Consider the following 17153-nt stretch of genomic DNA (forward strand, 5'->3'; position numbering starts at 1 on the left):
AATCCCAGTTCCCTCAGACTTTCCTCACAGAAAAATTGTCCCACACCCTTAATCATCTTAGATGTTTGGTTTTTTTCATAGTCCCTCTAGCAGTAATTAAAAACAGATGTACTAATACTTTCAAAGTTCTTCTGTTACCTTTTCATTATTCACAGAGTTTTCAGCTGCTGATGTGAGCAATATGAAACCTGTGTGCTGACAGACTAGCAGACTGCAAAGCTTACCTTTAATTTGTGAACGCCCAGCACAGGCTAATTAATTGAGTCATCAGCACTCCACGACTTCCCCACTTTCATCCATATGTGGCAGAGGATATTGCATGCATGCATTTAGGGTACTGACAAGAACTTCAGCAGGAGCAATGATGAGCTCTCTGTGGTGCTCCCACTCCAGCAGTGAGAATGCTATTCAAAACCTCATCTGTAGAAATTGCACAAGGCTGACATGCCAGCAAAAGTGAACTAGCCTTGTTATGAAGCCAGTTTTGCTTTCACCTTCCCAGAGATGTACCAAGTTTTTAATCTTTTGTTGCCTCTGTAAGTTTTTTTTTTGTCCTGTTTTAATTGCTTTCCTTTTTAAGCTCCTTACTCTAAAGAAAGCCCATGCAAACGGACCTTTAAAAGTGCAGAGTATTTAGAACAAGTAGCAGAATCCACTCACTGTGTGTTCTCCCCATGCCTGTAATGCATTTGAGGCAGTTTAAAAGTATCTTTTTGTAACTCTCATTCTTGCTGAATAGTCGATGTATGAGTAACTTAGTAAGATAAAACCGCTGGCAAGTAATAATAGAAAGAAACTGGATTAATATTGTGCAAGGATATTCATATGACAGTCATGTGGTCTGTTATACTTTCTTGTACAGTTAGTTACTTTCAGAAATATTCACTGTGTAGCACCAAGTCTCTTGTACAGTGCTGCTGTCTGACCTGTGAAAATGCATGGCACTGTTTTTAGTAGGCGGAATCTCAGATCATTCATATACAGAGTAAGTTTTTTCACTTTCCTATGTGTCTTGTGATAGGCTGTTGAACATTACAGTATATTTACTCTTCATTGGATAGTAACAGGAGCAGAAATAAAGTTGCACCAGTTCTATGCTAAATATTTGTGAAGCAAAACCCAAGCATTGGCAAGAAATTGTGGCATTGATATACCTAGGGAAAAACACTATAGGGTTGTTTTTATTGATATCTTGTAATATTGAAGTTGTTATATGTAAGCAATTCTAGTAATTTCTTTTTCACTGTCATTCTTAATTCTGAGTTACATGTTCTAGGGCATAGGTGTTCATGCCACGTATCTGTGAGCGAAAAGCTGCTCTGTTTTTTTTTGGCAGAAGCAATGAAGAATTAAGCAGCCTGCATCTACAAATGATATTTGCAGGAGAGCCCATAAAGCACGTTTATTTGTATTACCAGGCAATTTATACAGGTTGAACCCATATCTTTTGATTAACAGAAGATTATTTGCACACAAATTGTCCCTGTTGGGTGAGGACCATGAAGGAAAACAAATCAGTTCCTGTAGATTGTGACAGTGTTTTAAACTCCCATGGATTCTAAACATCTGCCATTTTTTAGGGTGGCTGAAGGAAACATTTTCAAGCAACTTGGAGCACTGGCAGAAATGAGATGGCAAATGATGTGTCCCTAATGATAATATCACTGAGCTTGCAAAAGAACATTTGCACTCATCTTAAGTCGCTGCTTTTTCAGGTGGAAGCTTTTGATTCCTGAGGAGCTAGGGACCATTTTTGAGGGTCTGTGTTAGCAGACCCAAGCCCTTTTTGCTTTTCATTCTCCTTTCTGCTGATAGATAGTAATATATCTGTTGCTGTCTGCACCTAATTAGAGCATGAAAGGGATCATGAAAGACCACCTCTTTCACTGTCATACCTTAACACCTGCTATGAAAGTCCTCAGGGAGCTGTAAAACTTTACTGGGATGTTTTTTACTGAGTGAGGTGCTTCCCTTTTCAAACTTTAAAAGGTTCACATAACCTGATCACTCCACTGGCTTGTCCAAAGTGCATTTTGCCACATGTGTTTGTGTGTGCCTCTCTGCCTGTTTCAGGAAGCAAGGAAGAGTGCTATTCAAATGAAAATCCAACTTGTTTCACATGGAGCCAGGATGAAGCAGGATTTGCATTCTGTGCTCGTGTCTGGCTCCTTGGCACTGATTAGGAAGCAGAAGGGAGACAGAAACTGCCTGCAGAGCAGGACAGAAGGGAGTTGAAGGAGACTGTTTGGCTAGTCCAGGCATGAGAGTTGTGGATACTGTGTCTCATCACCTCCTCTGACTTATTTCTATTTCAAGGATGAAGAAGGCTTGAAAGGTTGGTGATTTTCCCATAAAGTAGATTCAATCAAAGATTCTCTTTCAGGGGGCAAACCTGGGCTGTTTAAAAGTAGTTCCCTGCTGCACTACCTTTTCTTTCAATAAGCTAAGGTACCAGGAGGGAATGGTAAATGAATCAAGCCTGAATTTCCATAGCTAACATCTATGCTTTCCAGGAATTGAGTTAATAAATCTCAGATGGTTGCTCAGCAACTCCCACACTTGGTACCCTTTTTTATGTGGAGCTGTGGAATGCGTGGGTTTTGGCTAAATGTGTCCTTGGAAGAAACTTTCTTTGCCTAGAGAACAGACTGACGTGACCTCTGGAAATGAGAGTATTTCTGAGAGCTGAATAAGCCGAGTTTCAGAGTTAGAAAGCTTTTTTGTGTTTTCCTCTTCTCACAGCCTCAGGCTCCCAGGAAGTCTTTCTTTAGGAGTCAGATGTCTCCAGTTTCCCCTGTGTCCTCATGCAATAAATGAATGCTGTTTTTACAGGGAGTTTGAGTCGTGATGAGCCATCGTATATGTCATAGGAAACAGCCCGAGACAACATGTCTGCATTTGAAACCAGGATTTTAACTGTATTTCAATCCAGGTGTTAAATAGTTCAGATATTTTATTTATTATTTATTTATATTACAGTATTTTTACACTTGGAAACAGAATGAGGTTTAGTCTGTATTGCCATTTCCCTTAGATGTTCTCCAAAGCAATTGTTTGTATGGAAGGGATTACATAAAATTAGCAGCAGTTTCCTGTGTTGATACTTTCATCCCTGACTGTGGCTTTAGTTCTGACATTTGTACCTGAATTTTTACTGAATTAGTGTAGGCTGCCAGTGACATTATTCAATAGGGAATTATCAGGTGTTCCAGCAGAAAAAACCAAAAAACAAAAAAAAAAAAAACAATGACAGCAAATATATGTTTTCATTTTTATTTTTTATTTCTCTTCTTAGTTTTTGTAAGGCTCTGCAGTGAATCAATATGTCTGTATCCAGGCAAGTTCTGCTTAACTTTCATGGTTATTTGAAGTATGTTTTTTCCACTAATAGAAACTGGCTCTTGCTGAGAGTTAACTGTAAGTTTATGGGAGATATTAGAGCTGGACAGGGCACTGTTCTATAGTTCTTAGCCCTAGATAGCAAATAATTGACAGGACTTTTGTAGAAATGTAAGTTAGTTAAACAGCAGCTGACATATGTTACAATTTTGAACTCTGACAAATGGAAACAGAAAAGCCTCTACTCCATGTTCTCAGCAGAGGTTCCCCTCCTCGCTTCTTGCCTGCTGTGGCAGAGCAGGTCAGCCAGAGAACTGGCACATCTTCTTCCCTCTCTAAATTGGGAAGGAAAATGCACATAAGGGCAGCCCTGTATTTCGGGAGCTGCTGCCCCTCGAGTCCCTTCATCCCAGCATGAGTGTGGCGATGCTGAGCTCAGAGACGAGTGAGCAGTGCTGTGGTTTACTAGCTCATGGAAGGACAGTCACCCTGTCTTGGCAGCACGTGGCACAGTCCAAAAGGGCAGGAGGTGGAAGGCAGGTGAGAAGGGCTCTCATGCCAGCCTGGCCGAGCTGTACCTGAGCCCTGTGACACAGGGTCACCTGAGAGATTGTGCTCTCTGCAAGAGTGAGACTACACAGAGGGCTCTAACACCATCCTCCCTTTTTCTACCCAATAATTGCAACCAGCCCACAGAGAGAGCAGGGGAAAAGGAAGTAAAATAACCAAACAAAAGTGGAAACACTTCTTTCCAGACAGAATTTTGCCTGGACCACCGAGAAAGCAGACAGGACTTTGCTCACGGCACTGTGTTGGAGGAACCCAGGTGCTGTGGTGAGGAGTGCAGCTTTCAAGTTTACTTAGGGATTTGGGAGTTTCTGGAAACTCCTCTCTGTGTATGGAGGTGGCTCCTGCCAGTCTGAGGTAAACAGAAATCATTGTTAGGAGAAACTGAATTTGGTCTTGCCTTTATATATCTAGCCTGCCCTAACAATGACAGTATGTTTGTATTTTAGATGTGGCATCTGCAATGCAAACACAAGATACTATTTTGTCTTTTTATTTCTTTAATTCAGAGGCCATAGAATCTGAAATACAAGCTTAAATCAGAGTTACCAGTTTCGGGGTTTGTGTTTTGTTTGGTTTTGGTTTTTTTGGTTGTTTTTTTTTCTTTTCTTTTTGGTATAGTTTACAACTATGATGTGCTTTATGTTGTTTACATAGTCCCAGGTGCCACATTGTATTAGTTTGCTTGCTACAGGGTGAATGGCTGCTTACTTTGGGAAAAAAATAATTATTAAAAAAACTCAATCCTCTTATTTACTTAAATCACGATTCAGAGACGTTATAGAATCAAAGTAAGTGTAGGAGATATTCTTTAAATGCTACAACAAATACTGAGAAATTTACAAATTTTATGCAGAAGTAGCACTAATTATTTCTTATTTCTAAATGAGGACAGCAAATATTAGTTTACAAGTAATAGCTCTTTCTGTTTTCTCAAATTAGCCTTTTAAAATAGTTACTTTTGTAATACTACTCATTCTCAAGTTGTATTTTAAAAATTGCAGTTAGAATGGGTAAAATGCACGTCCCTTTTCTCTACATGGAATTCTAAAAAGCTTTTGCACAAACTTCATGACACATAACCAGCTCTGAGCAAGAGCAAATCATGGACAAGATCAAAAAGTGAAGTTAGAAACACAGAAGTAAAAATCCTGGGTTTGTTGTGGCACTGCCTGACAAGTTCTGCCAGCCCTCTTAAACTGCTTGGTACATAAGCAGTCGCGGAAATCTTGACTCCAATTAATTCATGCAGATTGCAATTGTTCTTTGCACTTAAACCTTGACCCAAAAGGTGTGCCTTTTTGTGTGATAATAAGATCAGCCTTATAGTTTCCAGGTCTTGAAAACAAATGTCTGCAGTATAAACAGGTAACAGAAATTATCATAACGAAAGCAACACTTCTAAAAGCAGACAAAGTACCAAGTCCACACAATTTGCGATCATATGAAGGGCTGTGGAGTGAAAAAGATCAGTATGCGTTTTGGGGCCCTGTTACAAGGACTTTGTTGAGTTTTGCTGGTTTCGAGCAAACAAACCTTTTTTAAATATTTGGAGAAGATTGAGTCTGCTTCCTGAAAAACTGAAGCCAAAGTCTGAGCAGATTTGATTTGAAATTAGGTCATCAACTCTTAAGCAATTTTAATCATAGCAGGTAGGAATTTGTTTCCCTGTATTTCAGATTTCTGTAGTTTCCTTTTTTTCTTGTAATGTGAGAAATAATGATCATGCTTCTTCATCTGTTAAAAGAAATATCTATACCATTTATGCTATAGAACCACTTGTGTATCTGGTTGCTGCCAGTTTTCTTATGTCTATGCCAAAGAGTTCTTTCTGATTTTGTGGCCCAAAACTAGGTGCAAATGTAGGTAAAGAGATGGCTTTGTTGCTTCTTCAATAAAAATGAGGTATGGCCCTTTTTTTGTGTTCAGTAAGAAGTATGTCAGTTAGGAGAATAAAGAACATAGTTCTGTGCCATGGATATTACCAAGCTTCCGCTGAACTTTCAGGTGTGGCTGATTGATTCATGGGGGAAATGGGAGGCTTGAGTTGCTTAGTACGACTGAAAAAGGATTGTGGAGCAAGCACAGGGATTTGTTTTAAGAGAAAGTGGATACTATCTACTTCCCTTTTCCTGTAAAGAGGGCCCTGACAAAGCAGAAATAGTTGTTTCACACAAGGGCTGGGTTTTTCCAGGTTCACTCTCAAGCAATGTTTAAGCAATTTGTTGATACCTGTGAGTTGCCAGCACTGTTGTTTGTGATATTACTATGAGTTTATACTTTACTTCCCCCTTCTCCCTTTTTTTTTAAACTAAATGCTTCATTTCCTGCAGTTGAATTGTATATGTTAAAACCAAATACAACCTAACTCTGCTAAGATTGGGAAAGGGGGGAGGAATTCAAACATTTTAGCTGACTGCATCCTGAAGACAAATTAAGAATAACTCAAAATACTGTCAAATATGAAATGACTTATGGTTTAGCCTTGTTTCATTGCTTGTATGCTGCATTGTATTTTGGTGATGATCGTATGATTGAATTTTGTGATGATTACATGATTGTATTTTGGTGGTTTAAAATGATGTCTGAAGAGGAGAGCAGAAAAATGATTAACATTCAAAGGCAGACTGGCTTTCTAGGGTGATGTGTTAACACCAATACATCCCTCTTTGCACTGACATGAAGTGCATATAACTGAAGTGGTTCCTCTTGTCTGTCTGATGGATTGTTGCCTTAAGAGTAAGGCTAACTTTTCTGTTGGGTTAAGAGGAAAGAGATTTGGCACAAAATAACCCCCTTTCAGTCCAGCTGGATCTGAGGTATCACAGGGACTTGGGACAGCTGAGTGACAGCCAGTTCAACTCTAAGCATCAGAAATGCAGAGCCAATGTGGCTCTGCAGTCCAGGTGTGCTCAGTGGGAAGCATTGTGGTTACAGATGCACAAACAGTGCAAATCACCCTAAGTCTGGTTGTGCCCAGTGAGCTTTTGCAGCCAGATGTGAAGTCTGGTGATATTCAATAAATCTCATGGCAAGTACAAGATAGTGTCATTTACTGAGCAACACAAATGCAGATTGTTATTGGCTTGCTGGTGATAAATACACCATCTGAGAAGCATGTGTGAATACATAAAATATGAATAATACAGCTGGTGACAAAGACAATAAATTGCCAGATGACTCTTTAGGGCTAAAGTATGATCACAAATACAAGATTGTTTTTTAAATTTCCCAAAGAAGGACTCAGTATAGCTGAGTGCTCGAATCCTACTTCTTAGGCATTCACAAAGGTGGAGTCTCCTTTAGCCTCCTGCCCCATTTAGTCTATATCTATCTTGTTTTCTATGAAGGTGGAGAAAAGTGGAAAAATTAAAGTTGATGTCATTCCATGTTTAAAGCAGGTTTTAGTCTGTTAGCATGTGCAGAGGCATGAAAAGTAATATGTATTTTGAGTTAGTGAAACAAAGGTCAGCTTTTGCTCACCATTTGGGTCACTCCTGTGGCTTAGTTCCTGTTAGTTGAACTGTCTTAAACAGGGAATGACCACACCTCTGTGCTGCTCCACCCTTTGTTTCGTGCCTCCCTTAGTGATACTTCAAGCTCCTTCAATGTTTCTGCTCCTAAGGTGTGCAGCAGTTTGTGCCTGGTGAACTACAGCCAACACATGTGCTCCTTCTCACTGAACTTTGTTTTTTCATTCTTTTTCCCCACACAGATTAAAGAAATATGACCTTCTAACCTCCCAGTCCCCATTTTTTTCCTTCAACCCAAGCATCTCATCTTTCAAGGCATTGTTAGGACTATTTAAGATGCTTTCTTTGGTTACAGAAGCAGAGGGATTAGATGCAGGCCAGGATATCCCATAAAGCCAAGGATGAATGCACCTGGGAAACAAAATTTATATGAGAACGCATTGTTCTTGTATGTTAATCACGTAGGCTGATAATGCAGATAAAATAAAGGGGAAAACCCATGTTTGATCAGCTTTGAGCCTTTAAATCAAAGGGATTTAATTTTCTTGGAATGTTCTGTGTTTTCTGACTTGAAAATGCAAACACCGTTGCCAAACACTAGCAGAAAGCTGTGAAGGCAGCAGGCATGTTTTCTATTTGCCATCTGAATTTCATACTACCAAGCCAGAATGATTCCTCCTCATGAAAATCCTAAGCTCTGCCATATCCAGCCTTAAATCCAAGTGGTATTGCTATCAGATGAGAAGGGCAATATTGCCTTTCCCATTCCAGACTGAAGTAAAATGCTCATCCTCACTCTGCAGCTGACACAATTAGCTTAGACTCTAAAGGGGCAATTAAATGAGATAGAATGGAGAAAATAAATTGGAAACCAGTAGCAGTCTGTTGGATTGCAGCAGCAGCAGCCAGTCGCAGAGGTTAATTCCAAGCATCTGCCCCACTTCCCTGGCAGACATTGCCAGCCTTGAGATGCCAATATTGGATCCCTTCCTAAAGCGTCTCCTGAACCATAAGAGAGTTGTGACGTGATTGAGCTGGGGCAGAATCTCTGAACTTTCAGTGCTGTGTATTAATGTAAATAGGAATTACTTAGCATTGAAAGACTCTCAGTGGTTTCTGCTTTGTGACTGGTGCCTCTTCTCCAAGAGCTGTTCAAGGCTCTGTCAGCTGCACAGGTTTCTTTTGCCCCTGCTCTGCTCCAGCCCACAGCTAAGTTAGGTACTTAAAGTGGTTAAAATTTAAGTCCCTTTAGCCTGAAGTACTATAGCAAGCTTTTTTTTTCCCCCTAGCCAAATCCTTTTTTTAGAAGTGGATATATATCTTGTAAACTGAATGTGCTCAAAGCACAACTTCATGTGTTTCTTCTTTATCTCCAAATCAGTATTCAGGACTCTGCTGAAGGCCAAGGGGCTGTAGGGTGCTAAGCATGAATTTCTCTCCATGCTATTAGAAAGAAACAAGTTTTTATCTTAGGGTTGCTCAGAAGCTGGGGGGGGAGAAATGGTGATTGAAGGGAATTGGAGAGAAGATACTTATTCAACATCTTGTTGTTCTGTTAGTCTAAGCTGAGCTTTGCAGGTGAACCTCAAATGAAGGGAAAAAAACCCCCTAGGTTGTTTTTACATTCTTTTTCATCACAGTATATTTTTGCATATTAGTTACCTGCAGAAGCATGCTCAGTAGGGTTTGGAATATTTTTAATAGCAAAGATACTGTCAGAGATGAGCAGATCAAATATATGCTTTATTGATGATCAGAAACTGGAGTTCCTGTTCCCTTAGAAAATCAAGAATTTGAAATTGCCATTGTTTGGAATTAGAACACAGAGCTGACTTTCTAAATATCTTTGATTTGGGAAGGGAGGCCTGTTTTGTTTCAGAAGGATGAATATTAGTTTATAACTTTATATATGTATTTAGTATGTAGACTTAGCTTTGGTATTTAAACACGTTTTACTGAAATTTTTCATGTAAGTCAAATTGTGTAATTTTCAATTGCTTATTTTGAACCCAGTTAAAATCAGAAATTCTTGAAATTATTTCATCTTTAGCACATTTTTCTTTTTCAGTAAAGTGTTTGAACTGAAATCAGATGTGGCTCTAATTGGTTTGATAAATGTAGAACAAACACAGACACTTTGTAGTAATTCTCTTTAGAAGGGCCATTTCTCAAAATGTTTTCAAAATAACCCTTTAAAAAAGTTTAGTAGTATCACTTAATTTTTTATATTAAGACAACAATGCAGAATAGTGGATCATTGCAGCAGTATTTAGAGTTTCACTTCCCTGGCAGAAGACCTTCTTTTCCCAAGAACTGAGGATCCATAGTTGTGGGGAAGTTATGACAGGGAGACAAGCTAGAATGCTTATGTCCTGCATGGTGGCTTTCTGGACCAGTCTCTGTGTGACAGGGTGTGAGGGGTGTATCTCTGCCTTTGGAAGTAAGAAGAATCTGAATTTGTCCTGTCGTTGGTTTTTGGTAAAGCTAGCTGATGGTGAAGAGGCACATTATAGAAATTATAAATATTGTACTAATTCTTTTGTCAGGTGGAGTGTCTGTCATTTATCCCTCAGGTTTTCATGACACGACAGAGATATGCCAAGGTTTTAACCCCGTGTGCTAACCTATGCATAGGAATAAATTTGTTACTTTTTCCAGCAAGTCCAAGAGATTCTGATTAAATTTAAAACAATTGTTTTAAGGCTTGCATGTGCAGTGATGTCACTGCACAGGCAGGGAGGGTGGAAATTGCTAATAAATAAATAATAACATCTGTTATATTTATAAATCTTATGAATGCATAAATGCATGGCCCTGTTCAGCAGTGCCTTCAGAAGTGGACTGCACAACTGTGGACTTGGGAACAGGAGATCCCCCTTACTGCATTAGCATTAGCATTTCTCTGGGCAATCCCAGAGAAATAAATTCAGGCTTGGCTCAAGGCACTTCTAGTGGTGGTACCTCTTGTGTGCCTGGCTATCTAAATTAGATGTTCCTGGTGTTGCCCAGAGAATTTAAGGAGAATATATTTTATTCCTTGCCTTTCTGGCATTAATTGCTCACTTAATTTTGTTTGGTTCACTGCTCTTAGTAAAGCTTGCTGATGGTGAAGAGGCACATTTTAGAAAGTGTAAATATTGTACTCACTCTTTTGTTTTCCCTCTTGGTACAAAGAATGAATGTTCTTTTGCCCTGAGTTAATGAAAGACCTTTGGTCTAGGAGCCTTATCTAATTAAGCAATCGTGGGCATGTTTTCAGTGTGAGAAGGGACTTCATTTTGTCCAAGAAACCCCCGATAATTTCATAGAAGGAGGAACTGGAACAGCGTTTTCCCTGTGCAGGAGCTGTGATTGTGCACATGGCCACCAGGATGCCTGTCTGTGTGGGCTGGTTACACGCTGGCTGCTGCACACAGGTCATGTTTGAGCAGCTTGTGAAAGGCAGCCTTGGCTGAGCCTGCTGCTACGCCGTGTGCAGAGATCAGCAGTGCCGGACGCAGTTGGGAAAGCACCAGGGATGCCAATTGGTGGGAAACATTTGAACTGGCAGGGAGAGCAGGTAGCTGAGTGCAGCAAGCAGCCTACATAAGGGTCACAGGTTGCATCTGGGATTTCCTGATGAATGCCTAATAAGCCCATGGATTAGAGGGGCAGAGCTCTTCAAGCTGTTGTAAATGTAGCTGAAAGAAGCGTGGCGTGGAGGACAACAAATAACTGCTCTCGTGAAACTTTTTTTTGGCGTTGCAATATTTAAAGTCCAGAAAAATAATGGAGAGGAAACTGGACAACAAAATGAAAAAGGAACTGTCCTACTTAGCTACTTTAAACGACAGAAACATATCCTTGGTGTCTATTCGTAAGCAGCAGGCAGCTCGTGATGTGCCTGAACTACTGATTATTGGTGAAAAGTCCAAGATGGCATCGCCGGTAAAAGCAAGCAGTAACTTGCAGAAAGAAGAGAAACTTTTGCAGAGTTACTCCATGGGAATGACAGAAGTCAATACAGATGAAAGGCAGGTCAGTGTGTGTGTGTGTGTGTGTGTGTGCATGTTGGGAGGGAAGTGGTGTTTCTGAACTGGTGAATTTAAAACAAAGCATGTTGTAGCATGGGTTGTATATTAAAGGAGGTTAAACCTTCTTTATCTAAATTGTCTCGATCCCCAGCATGGATGCCAGCCCCATAAGAAGCAGTACAAAGGCAAAGTCCTCTGGGGATCCTCTGAAAACAATCTTTGAAATGAGTTGTTAGTGATGACTTATGCTGTAGAGCATAATGAGCATTGTTTTAGCTCCACCTCTAATAATGCAGAGTGGTGATTCCTAGGAAGGAAACATAATAGTATTTGTCCTTTTGAACTCCGATTGCTCCAGTAGTTTGAAGAAGCTCATACTAGTCTGGAGTAACAGAAATTGCAGAAACATTAAAAATTCCTTATTGTAGGTAAGTAGTTTATTTATATCTAGTAAGTGGGTGCTAGTGAAGCTCTTGATAAATTCATCTTGCAACTTTAAAAAAAAATTCAATATTGTATATAACTGTGGTACTTGTGGAGATTAACTGCTGTGCTGAAGAGACTTAGAAAGATCTATGCTGAAGGAAACATGATGAGGTTTATTCTTTTAAAAGAGTTTTGCTGTTTAAAATGTATGTACACTGGAGTAATGTAGTTTGGCTCAGTGAGTATTGTGAATATTTAAGGAAAATAAACTCAGAACAAAGCTCAGTTGATTGGAGCATGGTCCTAATAATGCCAAGGTGGTAGGTTTGCTTCCTGTATGAGCCATTTGCTGAAGAATTGGACTTGATGATCCTTGTGGGTCTCTTGCAACTCAGAATGTTCTGTGATTCTGTGTGTTCATGTTCTTTAAAACTGGGTATTCTTACATGGGTTCCAATAGTGTCAGACTGGAATGAAATAACAGCCAGAAGAGACCCAATGTACCTGAAGGCTTTTTCTGCCTCAAGTTACTTCTTGTATTCTAAATGTTTGCTAGAAAACAGTCATGACATAAATGACTTTGTTCTACCAAAAGATCTCGTCTCTGTATTCAGTTCACTGGAGTATATATGCTGCTTGCACTGATGCTGTGAAGAACATCACAAAGAAGTTTGTCTAGTTTTAATTCTAAATTAGAAACATTTCATTTACATCAAGCTTTTCCCCTTTCCCATAAACCAAACTTGGTTTACACAGCTCCCTTTAATTTAAAAGTGCCTGTTAAGGTCTCTGAGGCTTGTTGACTACAGTGTAGGTGTCATTTCAGTAAGACTGGCTTCAGCTGCCTAAATCTTTCCCTATCATCTGTACTGTTAGAGAAGCCTGATCCCAGGTGGGAAATAGCAGAACCATTAGTAAATCAAGTTAGTATTTTGGAAACAAAAGCTTTATAAAGGCTGCTTTGTAGTAATAATCTCATTGAATCTTGATATTCAGGTTTAGAAGGTGTTTTTACCCTCATTTAAGACTCAGGAACTGTTTGAAAAATAACAAATTGTGTTGTAAATAGTTACTGGGTATAGTAGCTACTGATACTTGTTAATCTTCATTTGGGAGATGAGGGGAGAAAGAACAAAGTTATGATCTAATACATTTAAACAATATGCTCTAACGAGATGCGCTGAAAAATGTTAAGGAGGATGAGGATTGAATTTCTGGCTACTCTGTGTGCCAGAGTGCTGCTGTTACTGGCAAAAAACTGAAGACTCGTGACCTTTGATGTTTTTGTGGCTTCTCTGCCCTCATTTTGTTGTTCACTGTCTGCCTATAATAAACTGGGAAACTTCTGAAGCGTTTAATTATTAGTGTGTGGCTTTTCAGTTGTGTGCTGCTGCTGCCTGAATCCAAAGCCATGAATCAGGCAGTTGTGAAAGAAGGAAGTAGGGAAGGTAAAACACAGATAAGATAATTCTTCAGCAGTTGTGCGCTCAAAGGTAAGAGGGCAATAATTGATTTCAGCCCACAGAGGTACAGAGAAAAGAGCAGGCCAAAACTTCAGGACATAGTGGATGAGAGGTGCAGTGACCTCCGGCATTTGTGGATGAGCAGGCAGGGAGAGGCAGAGGGGGAGGTGCTGAGTGGGCCAGGCCCCATCTTCTCCCTGCTGACTGCCTGGCATCACTTTGAGGAGCCTGGCGCTTGAGTTTTAGGATGTGAAAGTTGCTTCCCCTGCAGGCCAGGCAACGGAGGGCAGGAGAGCAGTGCCAGAGAAGTGGGGAGAGCCTTGCTGGATGAGCTGAGAGGAGCAGTGCTGTGCTGGATCTTGGTGTGGGTGATGCTCAGGGAGCTGTGGAGTGTGCCTGTCACAACCTCAGCCTCGTGCTGCAGAGGCCAGGAGTGTTATACTGGCATTTTGGAGGTGGCTGCACCTCTTGATAAAGGGAAATGGGTAGAGGGATGGCTTTCCTGGTGACAGGCCACCCCACAAGGTGACCATGAAACACAGCAATGGAGGCAGCATGGGGACTCAGCCAGGGGTGGCTGGTGGTTTCACAGCCAAGGCAGGCACAAACCTTGTTGAGTTCACAGCCATGGTGTTGCATCCATTCTCAAGACGTGGGTCACCATGCGTGCATGTGTGGGGGTCTTACTCAGTGCCATGGTTTACATGTCTTTGGGTTTTTTTCTGAGTTCAGTTGTTTTTCTCAGATTTATTATGTATCCCTTCACTGCTTGAACTCTCAGCCTTTTCATTTTTGAATGGGAATATCCAAAAGAGGGAGCCTGCTTTGGGGCACCATGGGTCAGCATGATGCCTCTAAGGGCAGCCCTCAATGGGGCGGGTTTGCCCCACCAGCCATACAGACCATGGGCTAGGACTACCTTCCCAGATGAACCTGCCATGAACTCTGGATGCTGTGATGCCATGAGCTCTGTGCCAAACCAGGGCTTGAGACTTGGTGCTTCCAATCCAGAAGCATCTCCCTGCCCTGCTCCACCCCCATGCTGTCAAAAACGTTAGTTCATCCCCAGGGCATATTCCTTTTGGATGATCTTCTTCCTGCTGTCTGGAGGGAGTGCAAAAGGAGAGCATGAGCTTCTGGCTCTTTCAGCTGTTCCTAAGCCCTGCTTTGGCCCAGGACAGGCATGAGTGCTACAGCTCCTGTCTGGGATATGAAGGGTTGTTCTTCATGCCTTGTTTCTTGCTTTGAAATCCTCATACTGGGACTTGGGCTTCAGGTGCCACACTCCTGCACATTTGCTACTCATCTTGGTTCTGGTTCAGAGCTTCTCCTGTTGATGCAAGTGTTTTCCAGCCAGTACTTGTGCTTTCTTTAAAGCTGTCTCCATCTACTACTGATTCTTTGTCAATGATTCCTGAGATTTCTTAATTTTTTTGTATTGGTCATATGAGCTTCATAACTTCATGTCAGGTTTCTTAGCTTTCAGACTAGAGACTCGCTCTGCTGTGTGCTTTCAGTTCCAACTTTTACATGCAGAACAAAGGAGGGAAAGAATTGGCATAATTTCCCATGTAATTATTTGCATATTCTTCACACAGATACTGTAAAAATATGCATGAGGCTGGTAGAGCAAACAGACTTGGTGTATACCTGCCCTTAAAAGTGAGCCATTCTCCATTGGTGTGGAGACAAAAGAGTAACTACAGCGAGTTCTTTCACACATTCCCTTCTGGATGTAGGTAGATGCATTTCCATTATTTTGTTCATGTTTCTCTCTGGGCAGAAAAAAGCAGAAGGAACAATGCCTGAGACTCCCAAGCACCTTTTTGGGCATTTTTTGTGGTGATAGTTTTTCTGATCCTCTTGCAGGTAGTGTCTCTGAATTACCATACAGCCTCATAGATGCCATTTTATGTGTGGGTGTTAGCTGGTATGAGGAAACCATTTTCTGAGACCCAGCATGTGCCTGAGGAAAACTATGGTCACATTTCTGTATGCCTCATCTTTGTGTCCTTACATGAATCTGCTGTTTTCCTTTTGTCTGGTGTAGAAACATCCTTCTTGCAAATACACATGTGTATGTATTTCTGCCTATTCTGTTTCTGGGTTTTTATTTAAATTGGTTATAAACAGGACTAAAGGCTTGTAAATACTTTGTTTGTACCTGTGCACATTTCTTGGTTTTGAGGCTAGATTCTTCAATGTTTTGGCACTTGTGTGGGTTTTTTTAAGGGAAAGAAGCTTTTTAGTTTTCTTATATCCACATCCCCTCTCTATTTTTTCCTTGTCATTTAAAAATTTGTGTGCAAGGATTTTTCTCCTGCAGATCATAAACACCTGGTTTCGACAAGTAGCAAACAAAATATTTTTGCCAATTTTTCTGAATGTTCGGATAACTTTTTATGCAAAACAAAAAACAGTGTCCAAGTTTTGACGTTTCTGTGACTTACAATGCATTGATATAGTGAAATCAGTCCTTGCTTTTATGTTTTTCAAAAGACTGGATAATGAGAAATACCCTCTAATCTTTTTACATGATTAATTTGAATTACTTTTATGTCACAGGGTACCTTGGAAAACTGAGACAGTGAGCATGGCAGGGGGAAGGAACACAGTGGAGGACATAAGGCCTGTGATGGTTCCAGAGTTTCATCTGCTAGAGGTGGTCAGACAGGCAGTGAAGCAGAGAGTGGAGGATGCTCATCTCCTCCATTCGTGCTCTGTTTCACCAAAGGATGCAGAAGGCAAAATATCTTTGTCCTGCAAACCAAAGTACATACACAGGGTGAGCTTCTGTGACTGCAGATTGCACTGAGTGTTTTTGATAAGAGCAGGCCACTGTGAGCAGTGTCATTGAGGGACTGGGGAGGGAAGAGGGGATGACAGACAATATTCACCTAATGCTTCTTATCTTCTGTGACAGGCAGAATTTACAATCAATGTGAGTTTGAATTTAGGCCACGTTTGAAATGTGGTGGATGGGAGACTGTTTTCAGAAGGGTTTTTTTCCCATACACAAGGCCAGGTTATTATTTCTAATTGTGGGAAGTCACAACAATAGGAGGACATAAGAATGGGGATGTCCTGGTTGTCTTTGTGTGGTGCTTAAACAGAGCACCACCTTCGCAGGGAACTCTGATTAACTGTTAATGTTTTGTTTTGAAAGGAGGTGCTTGTGGCACATTTCCTTATATGCTGGGGATTTCACTAACTTATGGGAGAGGAAATGCAAGGAGAGCAGTGTCCTGGGTGCTGCCAGGCTGATGGGAGGAGGAGGCAAAAGGGGATGCCAGGTCTAAAATATTCCTTATTCTTCTTCCCCAGCATCCCTGGAGTGCAGCCATGAGGCCAAGCAGAAGAGGGGGAGCAGGGGAGAGAGTTTGCTGTCAGGATATTTGAGGAGCTGCGCCATAATCTTGAAGAGTTGAACTTGCTCATTCCTCCTCCTGTTCTAACAAATACAATATAGAAAATTCTGAAAACAAATTTTTTGTCTTAAGTTTTTGCTGGTTATGTGGCCCCAGACCTCATTATTCCCAAGCTGTCTAAGCGTGAAACAAAATCAAGTTAATGAATTTTGAATACTGCATCAAATGAACTGGATGCAGTCTGGTGTTACTAAGCAGCCTAAATGCCTCTCATCCATGCTGTGGTATTGAGAAAGAAGTTTTCTTGTGGGTCATAGCAGCAGGATCTGCAATACTGAGAGTGATCCAGTGGGCCCTTCTCCAGGCTCTCCCTGCAGTAATGCCCAGCATCAGCTGTTTTATTGAATGTCAGAGAGCCCAAGGCTTTGCAGGCAAGAGAATAGTTTTATCCTAGTAGCTTTCATCTAGATCTCTAGTATTTAAAGTTGTCTTAATTCATGGACA

At 40.8% G+C, this 17153-nt stretch overlaps 1 protein-coding gene across 3 annotated transcripts in view; it reads left to right on the forward strand.

The window, feature by feature from the left end:
* The first annotated feature begins 2179 nt into the window (after window positions 1-2179).
* ATP7B (ATPase copper transporting beta) overlaps window positions 2180-17153 on the forward strand; it is a 40322-nt gene continuing 25348 nt past the window's right edge. The window contains exon 1 of one of the 3 annotated variants that reach the window (XM_014263951.3): window positions 2180-2335. Coding sequence is in view for 1 of the 3 variants with exons in the window: in XM_014263949.3 (XP_014119424.2) it covers window positions 11148-11396 (249 nt within the window). In the remaining 2 variants the exon portion in view is untranslated. Of the gene's footprint in view, window positions 2336-10836; window positions 11397-11692; window positions 11821-17153 lie in introns of those variants that run through there. The other 2 variants (XM_014263949.3, XM_026790627.2) reach the window with 2 other exon arrangements.

This window comes from Zonotrichia albicollis, chromosome 2 (genome assembly GCF_047830755.1).
Source record: "Zonotrichia albicollis isolate bZonAlb1 chromosome 2, bZonAlb1.hap1, whole genome shotgun sequence".
Lineage (NCBI taxonomy): Eukaryota > Metazoa > Chordata > Aves > Passeriformes > Passerellidae > Zonotrichia > Zonotrichia albicollis.